This window comes from Cherax quadricarinatus, chromosome 78, assembly GCF_038502225.1.
Source record: "Cherax quadricarinatus isolate ZL_2023a chromosome 78, ASM3850222v1, whole genome shotgun sequence".
Taxonomy (NCBI): domain Eukaryota; kingdom Metazoa; phylum Arthropoda; class Malacostraca; order Decapoda; family Parastacidae; genus Cherax; species Cherax quadricarinatus.
In genome coordinates this window covers 6,934,587-6,953,165 of record NC_091369.1, presented here as the reverse complement: position 1 = coordinate 6,953,165, position 18,579 = coordinate 6,934,587, and the positions used below count along the sequence as shown (strand labels likewise).

The 18,579-nt window shown below is 39.4% G+C and overlaps 1 protein-coding gene across 1 annotated transcript in view; it reads right to left on the bottom strand.

Moving 5' to 3' along the window:
* Positions 1-8,688: 8,688 nt before the first annotated feature.
* Positions 8,689-18,579, bottom strand: part of LOC128701641 (neprilysin-1) — a 208,516-nt gene continuing 198,625 nt past the window's right edge. Inside the window, exons 9-14 of the mRNA XM_070101634.1 lie at positions 18,027-18,243; positions 17,566-17,748; positions 16,625-16,787; positions 15,247-15,433; positions 14,167-14,296; positions 8,689-13,243 (exon numbers count right to left, since the gene is read on the bottom strand). Coding sequence (XP_069957735.1) covers positions 12,971-13,243; positions 14,167-14,296; positions 15,247-15,433; positions 16,625-16,787; positions 17,566-17,748; positions 18,027-18,243 — 1,153 coding nt within the window. The 3' untranslated portion in view covers positions 8,689-12,970. The remainder of the gene's footprint in view (positions 13,244-14,166; positions 14,297-15,246; positions 15,434-16,624; positions 16,788-17,565; positions 17,749-18,026; positions 18,244-18,579) is intronic.

Genomic DNA, 18,579 nt, shown 5'->3' with positions numbered 1-18,579 from the left:
AAGGAAGATGTTGGCAGTGATGAAGGAAGATGTTGGCAGTGATGAAGGAAGATGTTGGCAGTGATGAAGGAAGATGTTGGCAGTGATGAAGGAAGATGTTGGCAGTGATGAAGGAAGATGTTGGCAGTGATGAAGGAAGATTTTGGCAGTGATGAAGGAAGATGTTGGCAGTGATGAAGGAAGATGTTGGCAGTGATGAAGGAAGATTTTGGCAGTGATGAAGGAAGATGTTGGCAGTGATGAAGGAAGATGTTGGCAGTGATGAAGGAAGATTTTGGCAGTGATGAAGGAAGATGTTGGCAGTGATAAAGGAAGATGTTGGCAGTGATGAAGGAAGATTTTGACAGTGATGAAGGAAGATGTTGGCAGTGATGAAGGAAGATTTTGGCAGTGATGAAGGAAGATGTTGGCAGTGATGAAGGAAGATGTTGGCAGTGATGAAGGAAGATTTTGGCAGTGATGAAGGAAGATGTTGGCAGTGATGAAGGAAGATGTTGGCAGTGATGAAGGAAGATGTTGGCAGTGATGAAGGAAGATGTTGGCAGTGATGAAGGAAGATGCTGGCATTGATGAAGGAAGATGTTGGCAGTGATGAAGGAAGATGCTGGCATTGATGAAGGAAGATGTTGGCAGTGATGAAGGAAGATGTTGGCAGTACTCAACAATCAATAAAAAATAATGAGAAATACCAAATTATCCAGTTATCCTAAATCCCCATCGTTTCAAAGGTTACTGAAAAAAAAAACCCGCTTCAAATCGCCCTCGGATGTGGAAATATACACGAGAAATAAGTTTTCTAATGTGTTCGTATTATGTATTATAATGTGAGAGGCGCTAAACCCGCGTGGGTCATGACAAGAAGTGGTGTAGGGCTCGATCAAAGAAGGAACACTGCAGCAAGCCTACTTGATCCACGAGGCATCTCATTGGTCTGTTGACATGCCAAGTTACTTGCACATTGCCGTTTTAATACCCATATGGATTTAGCGTTTGTTTATAATAATAATAATAATAATAATAATAAATGGGTAATACCACCATCTTGCTAACATCGACGTAAATACAATTAAAAATATTTAGTATTAAGATATTTAATTCTGAAATTGATTATTTAACAATTTAAATAGTTTTAAGATATTTGATATTTAATTCCCAATTTAAAGAGTGTTCAGATGTTCAAAATTTAATTTTTGAAATTGATTACTTGAGCAATAAATCGTACCCAAAACCTTTCATGCCGGAAAATGCTCGTTTTCCATTTCCAAAAATCTAGGTGTTACCTCAGTGGAGGTTCCATGACGCTGGTGACTGGCTTTTGATTCAAGGAATTGGATCAATGCTCCCTTTCCTTGGACCGAACCTAATTACTTCCGATTTGCCCCCAATCCTCCATACCTCCCGTGTTAACACGTCGCTTCACGTGTGAGAAAAAAGAAGACAGACTGTATACAGCACAAGCTTTGATTAACACAAACGTTTCGCTCCGGCACAAACAGAAACGTTGTCCCGATGTAAGTTTTTGGTTGGTCGGTTAGTTTATTAAGTTTAAAGTCTATCCACTATCCACCTAACCAAGCATACTTTAATACCTAAAATGAAGAGTAAAGCTAAGCTCTCAGTGTATATACTCAGATATGCACATCTGTGTATATACACAGACATACACCTCATACCCTGGTGTATATACTCGAACATACTTAAGTTCCTTTGTAAATAGTGTACAGTTATTCTTATGTTTGCATATTTTGATGTCAAACATTTATATACATATATATATATATATACATATAAACACACGACATTATGTAGATCAATATATTTTTAATATTAGGATGTTTACGGTTGATCAATACGCTTATTTTTTGCTGGAATATGCGGTGTATTGTTCATTCTTCTGCGTATTTCTGTGAATGTCGTAGTTAATGATACACGCTGTATGATGTTAGTTTAGGGTGCAGCCTATCGACTACACGTGGGTTATTACTGCTACAACTCTACACTAACATTAAGAGTATTTTAAATCCTAACATAGGGAATTTGGATATGTACGCTGAAACATATTTATATATATATATATATATATATATATATATATATATATATATATATATATATATATATATATATATATATACTGAGGTGTGTATACACAGATAAACCTCTTGATGTATATATACATACACACTTAGCAGTGTATAAACACAGATACACCTCTTAGTGTATATGCATTTAGAGATACACACTTCTTAGTGAACGTACATAGATACATTTCTTGGTGTATCTATGTACGTACATAGACACACCTCTTGATGTATACACACTGAGATACTCACTCAGTAAGTAGATTATCCTCCGAAATTGTTACCATTGTATATGTAAATATTGTTTCCTTTTGTTATAAGGAATAGTAAAGTGAAATTTATACTGTGTTCAATCATTATCCCCAAATATATTCATTTTCATATTAAATAGACAGGGATAGATGATGTCATTGTAGTGAGTGTAAGAATCCTAGACATATGGGTGTAAGAAACCCAGACAGTGTAGTGGGTGTAAAAAGCCTAGACAATGTGGTGGGTGTAAGGAACCTAGACTAGTGGGTGTAAGAAACCTAGACTAGTGGGTGTAAGAAATCTAGACGTAGTGGGTGTAAGAATCCTAGACGTAGTGGGTGTAAGAATCCTAGACTAGTGGGTATAAGAATTCTAGACGTAGTGGGTGTAAGAATCCTAGACGTAGTGGATGTAAGAATCATAGACATAGTGGGTGTAAGAATCCTAGACGTAGTGGGTGTAAGAATCCTAGACAGTGTAGTGGGTGTAAGAAACCCAGGCTGTTGTGGGTGTAAGAAGCTTAGTGTAGTAGGTGTAAGAATCCTAAACAGTGTAATGGGTGTAAGAAACCCAGACTAGTGGGTGTAAGAGGCCCAGACTAGTGGGTGTAAGAAACCCAGACTAGTGGGTGTAAGAAACCCAGACTAGTGTATTGGGAGTAAGAAACACAGACTGTAGTGGGTGTAAGAAGCCTAGACTTTAGTGGGTAAGAAGCCTTGACTACAGTGGGTAAGCCCCTCAAGGAAGGTTCCTTGATGTTGGTGAGGGGCTCTTGATTTAGGAAATTGGATTTGTGCTCCAGTTCCCCGAATTAAGCCTGAATGCCTTCCACATCCCCCCAGGCGCTGTATAATCCTCCGGGTTTAGCGCTTCTTTATAATAATAATAATACAGTGGGTAAGAAGCCTTGACTAGTGGGTGTAAGAAGCCTAGACAGTGCAGTGGGTGTAAGAAGCCTAGAGAGTGCAGTGGGTGTAAGAAGCCTAGACAGTGCAGTGGGTGTAAGAAGGCTAGACAGTAGTGGGTGTAAAAACCCACACAGTGTAAGAAGCCTAAGGGAGGAAAGACTGGAAGATTAAATCACCACCTTGTCGCAGGTGAAGGATTCCTCGAGGAAATCTGACTTTTCATCATTCCTCGGACCAAGTGCAAGTACGTATCTCATTCCTCGTCTGCTGTGGCCCTTGCGGGTTTAGTATCCCCGATTCTAATATAGTTGGGAATGAAGATTGATAAGAAAATGATTTGAACATTTGTAGTATCAAACATGATCCTTTAAGGTGATGTCTTGATGCTGGTGAACGGCTCTTGTTCCAAGGAATTAGACCTATCTTACCCTTAGATCTGATTCCCCAGACGCTGTTTCACCCCATTGGGTATAATGGACTGTTGAGGGTCGCATCCTGAGACTGCATCAAAGAACTTTTTTTTTTTTGACTGCTAATTTTATTGACTTTTTACCCCTCAAAAAAGGTGCCTAAATCCCGGTAAAGTGCTCTTGATTCAGGGAATTTGATATACCTCTTATGACCTCTACGGGTTTATCACTTCCTCGTGAAAATTATCTCCCAAATTAAAGCAATCTTCAAATATTAAAACGTCCTTCCAAAGAACTAGCGGAAGTAAGCCAGTGGCTGGCTTTCTTGGGTTTATCCTGGGTTACTAACCATCCGGGTAAATAATCTTGTTATCTTGGGTCAAATTACATATTCTACGTTAATTATGTATTTTTTGTGTCGTGTGTAGTTACAGTTCTATGTATGGAATTTTATTAAGAAATGACTTCGTGTCTGGTCGCTTTGTTATGATTATAATAATCATAAATTTGTGTAGTGACTCAGGTAGAAGCAGCCTCAGTTCGCACACTGACGAGTCTGGGGTTCAAGTGGTCATGTTTCCCTTCACCTGTCGCCCCTACTAGCCTAGTAAATAGGTACCTGGGTGTGGGTTGTATCCTGGGGGAGAGGATTAAAGGAACTAATGGAAATAAGCCATACAATACTTGATAAGAACCCAACTTTATCGGGTTATCCTGGGTTACCGAATGAGAATATTATTTGTAAATAAATAAGGCTACCACCTAAATTTTGTTTTCTTTTACTGGAAACTGAAGTTTTCTATGATAAAAGGTGAACTTCCCTAAATATTTATTGTTGGTATTACTTATATTGTTATTGTTCTCACTGGAAAGATCTAAACCCGTAGGGTATCTGACCACCTGGAAAATGTGAGGTAATCAGGTAGGGCGAGGATAGGGATCAAGGATCTGGGATCAAGAGCCCATCTCAGGCATCATGGCATGTGTATAGCGACTAAATGTCACTCTTTAAGAGGCGTAATTATTGTCGACACTAACATAATAATAATTCCTAAAAATACAAAATAAACAAGTGTCTTCGCCCGGCAGCCGGGTAATAACCAATTAATTAAAGGTTATTTACACGGCAGCCGGGTAATAACCAGTTAATTAAAGGTTATTTACACGGCAGCCGGGTAATAACCAATTAATTAAAGGTTATTTACACGGCAGCCGGGTAATAACCAATTAATTAAAGGTTATTTACACGGCAGCCGGGTAATAACCAATTAATTAAAGGTTATTTACACGGCAGCCGGGTAATAACCAATTAAAGGTTATTTACACGGCAGCCGGGTAATAACCAATTAATTAAAGGTTATTTACACGGCAGCCGGGTAATAACCAATTAAAGGTTATTTACACGGCAGCCGGGTAATAACCAATTAAAGGTTATTTACACGGCAGCCGGATAATAACCAATTAATTAAAGGTTATTTACACGGCAGCCGGGTAATAACCAATTAATTAAAGGTTACACGGCAGCCGGGTAATAACCAGTTAAAGGTTATTTATACGGCAGCCGGGTAATAACCAATTAATTAAAGGTTATTTACAAGGCAGCCGGGTAATAACCAATTAATTTAAGGTTATTTACAAGGCAGCCGGGTAATAACCAATTAATTAAAGGTTATTTACAAGGCAGCCGGGTAATAACCAATTAAAGGTTATTTACAAGGCAGCCGGGTAATAACCAATTAATTAAAGGTTATTTACAAGGCAGCCGGGTAATAACCAATTAATTAAAGGTTATTTACAAGGCAGCCGGGTAATAACCAATTAATTAAAGGTTATTTACAAGGCAGCCGGGTAATAACCAATTAATTAAAGGTTATTTACAAGGCAGCCGGGCCGGGTAATAACCAATTAATTAAAGGTTATTTACACGGCAGCCGGGTAATAACCAATTAAAGGTTATTTACAAGGCAGCCGGGTAATAACCAATTAATTAAAGGTTATTTACAAGGCAGCCGGGTAATAACCAATTAATTAAAGGTTATTTACAAGGCAGCCGGGTAATAACCAATTAAAGGTTATTTACAAGGCAGCCGGGTAATAACCAATTAATTAAAGGTTATTTACACGGCAGCCGGGTAATAACCAATTAATTAAAGGTTATTTACAAGGCAGCCGGGTAATAACCAATTAATTAAAGGTTATTTACAAGGCAGCCGGGTAATAACCAATTAATTAAAGGTTATTTACAAGGCAGCCGGGTAATAACCAATTAATTAACCAGGTTATTTACACGGCAGGTAATAACCAAATTAAAGGTTACAAGGCAGCCGGGTAATAACCAATTAATTATTTACAGGTAATAACCAAATTAAAGGTACACAGGCAGCCGGGTAATAACCAGTTAATTAAAGGTTATTTACACGGCAGCCGGGTAATAACCAATTAATTAAAGGTTATTTACAAGGCAGCCGGGTAATAACCAATTAATTAAAGGTTATTTACAAGGCAGCCGGGTAATAACCAATTAATTAAAGGTTATTTACAAGGCAGCCGGGTAATAACCAATTAATTAAAGGTTATTTACACGGCAGCCGGGTAATAACCAGTTAATTAAAGGTTATTTACAAGGCAGCCGGGTAATAACCAGTTAATTAAAGGTTATTTACACGGCAGCCGGGTAATAACCAGTTAATTAAAGGTTATTTACAAGGCAGCCGGGTAATAACCAATTAAAGGTTATTTACAAGGCAGCCGGGTAGTGACCAGCTGATTGCTTACTTTGATTTATAAACATTATTATTATTGAATGTTTTAATATTATGCTTACTATTATTGTTTATTATTATCATTGTATAATTTATTATTGCACACCATTATTATTATAGATAAACGCTAAACCTGTAAGGGTCGTGCAATTTTTAGGAATGAGTGGTAATCAGGGACATGTGAAGCAATTTAAAATTTGTCAGTGATAATTTACTGTAACAATTAGACTTTTTTTCTATTGAATGAATTATGAATTTTCCTCTTTATTGGGTTACCATATTTTGGTGGGAGCAGCGCTGTATGACTCTTGCGGGTTTAGCACCTAGTTTTGACTGTAATAATAACTGGTGGGAGGTCAGTGGTCAAAATAAGATTATAATTGAATGTTGGTGGTGAGGCAGTCAGCGGGACGCCTCGCGGAGGACGACCAGTGGAGTCTTCGCTGACATTTTTCCTCCAATTTTGGACGGTTTTCTTGCCTGTGCGACGCTACGATTCATTCTCGAATTAGTGAGAAGCTGAGGTGAAGTCTGCCATGAAGAATTAAGTGTGGTAGCACCAGCGTTGAGGAAGAAATAGCGGGAAATGATGCAACCAGACATCTGCAGGTAAGTTATGTGGCGGCGGCCATCTTGGTGTTCCTTGATGGTGCTGGGCTCTTGATCCAAGGTACTGCACTTCTCTCCTTCCCTCTTCCTTAGATCCATCCTTGTTGCCCCATTTTCTTAGAGAGCTGTATGAACCCTACGAGTTTAGCGTTTCCCCCTTTTATATAAAGCTGAAGCGACTGACACCATTGAAATTTATGTAAATGCATGTATCCCTTCCATTGAATGGCACGAGGCTGGTGCAGGGCTCTTGATCCAAGGCACTGGAGCTACCCTTAATTCAAACATGATTGCCTCCTTCCCCACCCCTAGGCACTATGATCCCTGCGGATTTAGCGCTTTTCCATGAAGATACCTATCTAGGGAGGTGCCTCAATATCGGTAAGAGGCTCTTGATCCAAGGAATGTGACACTGGGATTGAACCTGATTGTCCAGCATTTCTCTAGTGACTTGAATAATGCAGCACTTTAGGAAGGTTGAACCATTCAGACAAATTTTATAACTTAAGGGTTTAGCGCTAAGTTATGATTATAAAAATAATTCAAAGACAAGCTAAGATAAGCTAGCAGTCAAGAGAATGTTATAAAAGCGCTAAATCTGTAGGGGTGATACAGCGCCTGGGAAATGAGAATAAGGTTTTATTAGGGAAATGGTGAGTATATTTAATTACTTGGATCAAGAGCCCTCACATCAAGGTAACCTCCCTTCAGAGTTAATAACATGAACACTTTCACAACGTGTTCCTCATGTCAACATGAACGTATTAGGCATGAGGTTACCTGAATATATCGGGTCAGCGCCCCTGCGGCCCGGTCCCAGAGTAGGTCTACGTTTTTCTGCAAATGAGGTTTTCTTCAATTTAATGACCTCTCATTTAGAGCTGATCTCAGATTCCTTGGATCAGATCGTATTACCTGCAATTTCCAAGGTTGTGTATGACCCTTCGAGGGAGGTGCATTCAGTCTGATGAAGGGCTTTTGATCCGAAGAATTGGAGCTATCCTCCCGTTACAGGGACAGAATCTCATTCCCTCCCATTCTCAAGGCAGTGTATGGGCCCGTTGCGTTTAGCACTTCTTAATACTAGTTTCGCCGGTTAAGTGAGATATGGAGCCGTTTTTTGTAATTGTTTATTTGTGGTTAAATATATTTATAGGTTTAAGTAATGTTATCTAACCCAACCAAGTGAATATCTCTCGAGGGAGGTATTTACTTGGCTGGGAATTGGTCTTGTTCTCCCATTCGATCCTAATTATAGTACCTCCATTTTCCAGGTACTGTATGACCCTTATTATAATAACGAGTGAAAATATAGCTTTAAGCAAGGTCTTGTAGCTAGTCTTGGTCTTGTAGCTGTAGGTGAGTGGCGGAGAGTGGGTGGAGTGTAGACAGTGGGTGACGGAGAGTGGGTGGTGTGTAGATTTTATCTAGTAGGAGTCTTGGCAGACTAGAGGATTTTATTCAAGAAGGGATGGGAAGGTGCCTTGATGCTGGTGTGAAGCCCTTGATCCAAGAAATTCGAGCAACTTCCTTTGGTCAGGTTTGATTATCCTGCCATTCCCCGGGCGCTGTATGACCCCTACGGGTTTAGCACTTATAAGTAATAATAACTTCCTCAACCCCTCATTACATTCTTAAAGCAGGAAACTGGCAGTGAAACACTCGCTATTATTCTGACGTTTAATTTTGTAAATATCCTAAAATGGCGATGATAATTGCATCAGATATATACAAAGCAATAATTTGTGCAATAAAAATCTTTATTGTTATATTTTTCACGTTACAAATCAGTATAAAATGAAAATATCTCTCTTTATGACGTCACATATAACTAGATGCTAACAGCCTGTTTACAACAGAACCAGTCAACTAGTGGATTGTTGTAAACAAGAAACAAACTAAACAAACATGATATGGAATGACTACTTGATAATTCAGTGTTTTTTCTTTTTTTTTTTTTTTGATTAGGATGGCGGATAGCTCATCAGCTGATCAATGACGTCATTAAATCTGTCCACGACGTCAGGAGAGCTCGGCACTGATTCCAACCAATCAGAGAGCCCAAGACCAGAAGGTGAATTACCCGATGAGAATATTAATGTAAGTATGCAGGCATTTATATATACGTGCATATATACATCATCTTAAGACATATTCATTATGTATAATGGTCCAATTAACCGAAGGATATGTAAGAGGAGCGAACATCATAACAGCAACTGTCTAAAGGGAATTTATGATACAAATTGTTGGTTAATACGCACGCGAGAATGCTTATTGAGGAAAAAGTCGAGATGATGACAGCAGGTGAGGTATGTTGAGGGAGGGGAGAGGAAAATAAAATAAGCAATGTCAAGCCAGATCCAGGAGACATAAGCTAGTGCAGAAAAAGAATTCAGACCCAGTAGGCTAATGTAACACTTGTATATCCCGATATTTTTTCAATGTATCATTATAGAGACTCGTATTAGACGCTTGACCAAGACAGAAATTCGAACTGTTTACACTTGACAGCCTTGTTGCTTAAAGCTTAATTGCTATATTAATAGAGTACTATAAACCGCCTCTCTAAATTTGGGAGTGGATGTATGGTAACCTGTAGTTGAAAAACACAGTGCCGGTGGGTGGAAAGCAGTGTCGAATAGAATAAGGCAATCAGAACAGAGCAAGCGTTAAGACAAATTTTCGCTCTGAGTGAAGCTCTTCCTTAATACATGCTTGCTCTAGTAACAGTGGAAATCTTTGGCATGTGTGCCTATTACCCGATTTTTAAAATCTATAAAGTAAATTGTGCCTCGTTAAAATCAATTATCCAATGACAGTCATACCGATGTTATAACCAAGCCAAGCCACGGAGAGCTAAACGAGATACACAAGAGTCGAGCTAGGCTCAGTTGAGCCAAGCTAGGCCGAGTGGGTCCAAGCTAGCATCGAGAAAGCCAAGTCGCCCCAGTAGCAAGTCAAGGCTGGAGGGTCAAGTCATTTACATAATAGCGTCCCAGAAATTGTGGCTATATAAAGGTTATTAAGCAGAAGATTGGCGTTGCACTTGTCACTTAATTACGAGGAAAGAACTAAGGCACACATCAGAGAATGTGTTTCTTGATCATTTCCTGCAGTGTTAATGTAAAGGTACAAACGTGAATAAAATTTATGACATCGTGTTTGGTAGCTGGCGTAAGGAAACAATACTAGCTGGTAACGCAAAGAGCTGGAGTAACACAGCTTTCTTGACAATGTAGTGCAGAACTCAATAACTTGTGATATTTCGGACACTTTTCACTGATCACCTCCAGTGCTGACGGACCTTGACATAGGATAACGAGGACCTGGGCAGTGTTCTGAGGATGTTTAGACTTAGTTTTGATTGTAATAATGACGTGGGAATAACGAGGGAGAAATAAAACTCTACACAATTGATAGAAGAGAGGAGCGGAACAGATGAGTTTTTAAAGGAAATATGGGATGAGGAATCACAAAAATAGGAAAAAATAATTTGTCTCTCAGCTTGTTCTCGTCTTCCTTTAGTACGACTCCTTCACCTGCCCCACCTGGCACCAGGCGATCAAGCTCTAAACCTCTGGGTCATTTATTATTTTGATTAGTAGTGGTAATAATAATTAAGCATATCGTAGTTCTATTCATCGTTAATTTCTGTACATGTGGGTTTATTTGTGCCATTGGCTTGTACTGGGTCTAGGTCCTGGGGGTGTGAGGAATGATGAGGTAGGGTTGAATTCTGGGATTGGGATGGATAGTGAAGCAGAGTTTACGTGAAGAAAAGGCGCATTGCAGAGCAAGCTACTATTGGGACAGCGTTTTGAAACGTTCTGTGCAGAGTTTTATTTTATTCCTGACTTGATAAAGCTCTACACAGCAAAATGGTATCCCTGTAAAAGCTTCTTCTGTAACGTGTCTTTTTTTTCACTATTATGGGCAGTACGCCATTTTGACACTGAGTTTGGGTGCTGGGTTAATGAGGAACGATGAGGCAGAGGTAGCGCTTCGTATGTATATGAATAAGACAATTGAACAATATAATAAAGGATTGTAGAGAGTGAGTCTAAGGGCGCTCCAGGCCCCAGCTCAGTATTAACATCTTAAAGATTGGAGTTTAACATCACAAAATAGGATATGTGTTTTCCACATAAATTTATATATATGTTTTATACATTTTTAATAATATTAAAATTATTCATTTCCAATTTAACTAAATCCTAGTCGACTATGAAAATAATATGAATGTAGGGGGGGGGGGAGGGCGGGGATGGGGCAAGGATCTCCTTTGTCATCTAATTGCGAAGTCCACAAGTCAACGGTCATGAGGTAGGCTGTGGGCTCCCTACCCACCGTGACATCCCTTGATATTCTAACCAGATAATTAACATAAGCTTTAGGTAAGGTTTTGTTAAATTAGCCAATCAGCATTTTAATGTTGAGGATTTGTTAGATTTTGTGCGTTAGGTTTGTGAGAAGGTTACAAGGATGAAAAGACGAGCCTCATTCCTGCCCTGACGTGAAGCTGAAAACCCCCCGCCCGAGCCAAACACTTATTTACTACTAAGTCACAATAACCAACTCACAACGAGAGAAATAAACCTGAAGGGGAACTCAGCTTTTTATATAACACCAAGACGTCAACACACTTAACTTTATACGGAAGAAATAACTACATAAAAATAGAAAATGTTTCTTTGCGTATCCATGAGATATGTACAAAAGTATGCTCCAGTTTAGGCTGTTTCTTAAATTCTTCGTGATTTTTTTATATATATGGCACTAATTCCCAAGTAGATTTTATATGAAAACTTCGATTGTGAGATCGAGTCCATAAGCATATTAGGCTAAATAGAAGCATACTGTATTCATTATGATAGTGTCTGTACTCTTAGTTTAACTTGTTTAATACCTAGCCCCTGAAATTTGCCTTTTTCAAGTATTTGAGTGCTAAATGCTGAGTAAATGATAATAAATGATGTATTTTTTTTTTACTTTTGTATGAATATTTGCGTTAAGATCCTTCGTCTCCTGTTGTTAATAAAACAGCCTTGTCTGTGCTGCCTCTGATGACTTCTAAATCACCAGTCACCCGTTATATGTATATATAAATATGTATTTTATACATCATGCAAATATTGCCTTCTAATGAAATTTGAAATCTGTCCAATTTGAAAGACCAATTTTTTCTTTTATCTATAACTATGACTTCCCTCGATCATCAGTTTCTTCTGTATATATCAACTAAAACTTCCCTGTTCTTTTTTCTTGACTAATTTTCTGTTTTCACCCCTTCCCTAGACCTAAAATGGTTTTTCGTACCTTTATTTCTATTTTTTATTCTTGCTAATCCTACCACTACCTCTGTAATTTCTCCCAACACCACCACTATCACAAATTCCAACAGTACGACCTATGTCACTTCTTTCAGCACAGCCGCTCACAAATCCCACTTGTTTCAAAATACCTCCACTGCTACTATTGTCATAAATCCTGTCATCGCCACCATTGTCATTTCTCCCACCTCCAACCTTATTATCTCTGCACTAACACCCACCTCCAACTTATACATACGCGTGAACTACCGACACCAACTTCAGCAACCCTGAAATACTGTCCGCTAATAACTAACATCTCTGCAACAACACCCACTTCCGTCTCAGCACCTCCGCACGAACTGCCGCCACCATCTTTAACACCTCTGAAAGAACACCTGTCAGTCTCAACACCTCCATGAGAATACATGCCACCAGATACAACGTTACATCTCACCTGGAACACCTGTCACTAACCTAAACACCTCCGGTGAACACCCACTAACAACTTCAACACCTCCATATGAGTACCCACCATCAATATCCAAATGGCAACTTGCATTTCTTCAGCGAAAAAAAATATATAAAACGAAACGAGTACGAATGTGAAGCTTCGCTTCTCGGGATATCGACACTTCACCACACTGAGCACTTCTTCTTCGGGTTCATCCTACTTCCAACAGGGCAGTTGTAGGACCTCGCGAAGTCCTCGGAGTTTGAGAGGGGGCCCAGGACTCTGATGGGTCCTAGGGAGTGCACCGAGGAGCGGATCTTGGAAAGAGCGTCTTCTGGGCGCATGGTGCCGCACCAGATCCTAGCATAGTTGAGGAAGAAGAGTTGGTCGTGGTTAAGTTGCATTCCCGGCAGCAACTTTTCCTCTCCGTTCCTCTTCACCCACTGTCGGTACGCCTGCCAAGGGAGGAAAGAAAATTAGCACTACACTGCCTCGGGTTTAACTCTTCTCCATGAGTAAGAATAACAAATGCTCTCACTCTTCTTTGTCCAGACACTGTTACACACTTGTTGAGGCTTCTACATATTGGCATATGTACTCGTGTATCTGACTCATAATCCTGAGACTAAAATTAGTATTCCCTCAGGTTTAGCGCTTTTTGATTATAATAATATTCCCTCAAGTAGGGCTCCAGATCCAGGAACTGAACTTGTCCTTCCCTTCTTTGGATCAAACCTAAATGCCTCCCATTCCTCAGGCGCTTTCCCCCCTTCCCCAGTTACAATAAATAATATAAATAATAATCAGCAAGTCGACATATTGTAATAACACAAGTTGTGGTTTCAGACGACTAGGTAAATTATTATACCTCTGGATACCTTATTTTACTATATACATTCTTAGAATACTAGATACTTGCTTATTTTACTATATACATTCTTAGAATAATAGGTACCTCCTTATTCTAGATATGTGCTCATACAATTGGGTATGCCTTTATACAGGATCCTAGATACGTCCTTGCATGCTGGCTTTGTTCTGATCCCACTACACATTAAATTGTTATTGGTCTGTCAATACTACGAGATACATCTTAGTGCTGATATACTTATCATGATGCGCTATTGTCACATGAGACCTACCCTATTCCTCTGTATGACCTAGTATGCGTTCCTACGACCCTTGACCTACTTTGTACCTCTATGACCTTTTCACTTACCATCTACCTGTGACCTATCTTGCACTTCTCTACAGCCTTTGACCTACTTTGTTCCTCGATGACCTTTAACCTACCTTATACATTTTGCATGACCTTGACCTACCTTGTACTTCTATGACCTTTGACCTACCTTATACCTCTGTATGACCCTTGACCTACCCTGTACGCCTGTTTTATGCCACCATTGTCAGCAATATTTTCCCCTTGGGTCATGCGACCATTGATGTACTGGTTGACCTGCTCGACCTTGTACCCCGCATACTGGTCGATGATGCACTGGGCGCGATCTCTGCGGGAGAGAGGTGCACGATTAGACTCTTTTAATGATTTCTTCTCGCTGATAGGCCTTTCAGGATTCATATATGTGAATCATAACATAGCAGTTATAATGTATGAGCTATATCATTATTACATGTAATCCATATCTATTACGGTAAATCTTACCATTATTACGTGTAAACTATATCATTCTTACATGTAAGGCATTAAATGTTTCCTTCATCTGCACTATCTTATATACTCTTGACTTGAACTCTGAATGCTGCAGCGGGGATGTCTTGCCTGAGAATCAGTGTGTGGTGTGAAGCAGAAAATAAGGAGAAATAAAATGACTTGTGTTGATATGTTAGATGTAATTCTAGAAGTAGAAGGCTTGTCGTTAAGAGTGGTCATTTAGAAAGGATGGAGCAAGATAGGTTGACAAGCAGGTTGTATAAATCGGTTGGGGAGGGGATTGTAAGCTGTGACAGCACAGGAAGCAACCTAGTTTTATAACTGGACAAACATAAGGTAAGATCCTACAGTATGCACTGCCCTGGCACACGTAAGCCACCTTTTATATTCCGTTATTACCAGAGAATTGTTCGTAAATGTATGTTAAATACGCTGTACTAACCTAATCTAACCGAGAATAAATATTTTAATTTATATTTTAATCTGGGAGTGCAAACAAAAGATACCTGCGCAAGTTAATGCTTCATCACTGACGCTATGATTTATATTTTGGCCAATAAAGTTATTAATTTTTACATTCTAGTTGATGCTGGGGAAGAGTTTTTGATTTAAGGAATTACATCTACTGCCCTCTTCCTTACATCAAACCTGACATTTACTTTTCATTTCCCAAGCACTGTAGGAGCCCTAGAAATTTAGTTGTTTCCTATGACTATAATTATTAAAGCTTCTCCGTTATACATAGCACTGAAATAATACACAAGGAATTAGAAAGGTTTGTCTCACCTAAAAGCCTGAATGGTACGGTTGTTCCACCACTGTTTGAGGTTACCCTCCTTGTCAAACTGTCGACCCTTGTCGTCGAAGCCGTGGGTCATCTCGTGTCCAATAACAACACCAATGCCACCATAGTTGAGGGACTTGGGAAGGTGCTGAGAGTAGAAGAGTGGCTGCAGGATCCCCGCTGGGAAAACTGTGGAAGAGACTTCTTAGACTTGTGCACACCAACCACCATTTTATTTGTTAAGAAATGTATACAGTTTTATTAGTAAAGAAAAGGTGCTTTCCTGGCAAAGAATATTGCGTTCCTTATTTAAAGATTAGGGTGCTCAATATATATATATATATTTATTTTTAAGGAGATTCCTTAATGCCAGTCAACGACTTCAGTGAATTCTTGGTGGGTTTAGTGATTAGCTTTGATTGTAGTAATAATAATAATAATACGAAGAAAGAAGAATAATTCTTTTTTCTTGGATCAAACCTGATAACCTATCATTTCAGAAACAACAGTCCCTTACGGGATTAGCGCTTCCTTATGGATATACAGTAATAATATTGAGTGTAGGATCATTGACCAGTGTAGTCATGTCATGACCACACATGTACCTATTACTCTCAGAGTTTATTAATAACTGGGTAGTGTGACGTATTAGTGACACTTGATCCTTTTCTCAATACTTATTAATTGCTAATGTAAATACATAAATAATATAAATGCATTTTATTACTTTGTGTAAGAGCATGTAGATTATTATTATGGGGAGCGCTAAATCCGTAGGGATTATACAGCGCCTGTGGGGGGAGGGGGGAACGGAAGGCATTCAGGCTTAATTCATGGAATTGTAGAACAGATCAATTTCCCTAGATCAAGATCCTCTCACCAGCATCAACGAACACCTCTTGAGGGGACAAGCACGTAGAAAGACTCTCTCTCCGAGTGTTTTAAGCTTCACTGTTAGCTAAAAATACGCTTTACACTGCTGCTAACGCCACCACGGTGCCACATATTAATTATTCATGCGTGTCTACCTTTCTCTCACTAAAAATAGTTTTAAATTTTGGTGTATGTACCAGCATGAGAAGACTTGTGAATTGGAAAAATGTTCATTTTTCTCGTTTTCAACTGGTCAAGTCTCCTGACCAGCAAGATGGTGGTTCGATCCTCGATTTATTTTTTGTGGTTAAATGGGTGATTAATTTAATGTATCAAAATTAAATTATAAATGCAGATTACGTTTTGGCAAGGTTGGTACTCACCTATACTATTAAAGTTAGGGTTATTTTGGCAAGGTTGGTACTCGCCTATACTATTAAAGTTAGGTTTATTTTGGCAAGGTTGGTACTCACCTATACTATTTATTTTGGCAAGGTTGGTACTCACCTATATCATTAAAGTTAGGGTTGTAGAAAGCGTTGAGAACAGCCGGTGCGGTGGACCACTTGGCTTTGTTGACATCCTCCCGCAGGCGACCCAAGTTCTTGTTGGCGTCGTACTTCAGCCAGTTGAAGACATTCTGTAAGTGCTGGTTCTCCACGATGGTCAGCTGCGAGAGAGAACCTCGTGTTACGTCATGTGTGACACAATACAGATAGGGAAATTATCTGCCTCTCTTTTAGTATACGGAGGATCGAGCCTTCCCCACTACTTGAGCCGAATGACCGTCACTGGTTTATTCGTTGCCATAATAATAATAATAATAATAATAATAATGTATACCTGACTTATAACAAAGTTATTGCTCTTTATCTGTTAGAAAAACGTGTGTGCTAGTATTTTTTTTATTAATTTTACCAATATCGATACGTGTATTTATTTTTATTTCCAAGATGGCTGAGTAATAAATTACATCAGAGAACTCTTCAAATCTCAAAACTTCCATCTTGTCCGAGTACGAATTTTGTCTCAAACATTTTTGCAGCCATATGTGTTATACTAGGGTGATTGTTACGAATTTTGACAATGGTTACCGCTAACAACTATTTCACAGGAGTGTGTATCTACCAGCAATTTATTTTGCTTCTTGAGTAACATGGAAAGAATATAGAGGATTTTACTAATAAATATTACCACGATGAATGACGTACTCACTCGTTGACTCACGGATTTACCGTGTTTTCCTGCATATAAGACTCCTTTTTTCCTTACATAGTCTTGGAAAGTCACCTACGCCTCATATGCTCTAGGCTTTGATATACTTTACCATTTGTTTACTGACGTTACGTTACACTGCTTGGAAATATCGTCTTATATGTCTCATATGATCGTGCGCCTTATATGCCGGAAAATACGGTATTCAGTAATCGACTTACTCTCCCACTCACATTCTGGTATTCCTTGGCCAGTTCATCTGGCTTGGTTAGCATCTCCGGGTAGCCTATCTTTTCGTTCATAGCGTTGGCCTTCTCGCGAGCTACGGCTCTCGTCTCGTCATCCATCCAGTCGTTCTCCTCCAGTAGGTCGGAGAAGGCGGACCTCAGGGTGTGGATCATCTCCAGCGCCGTCTCCTGCAACCACACCCTCAGTTAGGCACGCAGTAAGGTCAGAGAAATCGAATTGAGATTCATAAATTAATGAAAATCGAGAGTACAATTATTGCGAATAACAGTAGATAAGAAGAATAACCTAAGGTATAGACGAGGATTCCTATTCGTGAGCTGTATATACTCAAATGACATTATAGGGAATGAATATCAAAACATCCATGACTGTTGGTATACTGGTGACATGTAACATTAATGATTATATTGTAGTAAATTTATTAGTCTTAAAGCTACTACCTCACCTTGCTTTCTGGATTGAAATTTTCTTTGATGAAGAGTGCCCCTACAGCCATACCCAGTCGCTTGTTGGTCCAGTCGATGCAGAGATTCCAGCGGTTCCTGTCAGACTGGATGCCCAGAAGCACCTTCTGAAACTCGTGTCTGCTGGCGCGGTAGGCCCGGCTCAGGTGGGGAGTCATGTCCAGAATCAGCCGCCACAACACGTAGTTCCACAACACTCTGAGGGAGGACACCACCTTTGAGGGAGGATAACAGTGTGCTGGAGGACAACAGTGTGAGAGAGGAAACCTACCTTAACAGGTCGTTGTCGCCACTCAGTATTCAGTATTAATGATGGTGACGTTCTCTTGATGCAAGAAATTGGTTGTATATACCCCTTCCCCTTTTGAAACTTGATTACCCCTATTCTCCAGGTGCTGTGGCTCCATACCTCCATACATTAATACCACTACACGGTCCCACCCATGACCGAAACGTCGAGTTTCCCTTCAAGCCCTTTAAGTATTCCCTTCAAGCATCTTCCCTTCTGGCATTAACCAGGTACTTCTTGACTTA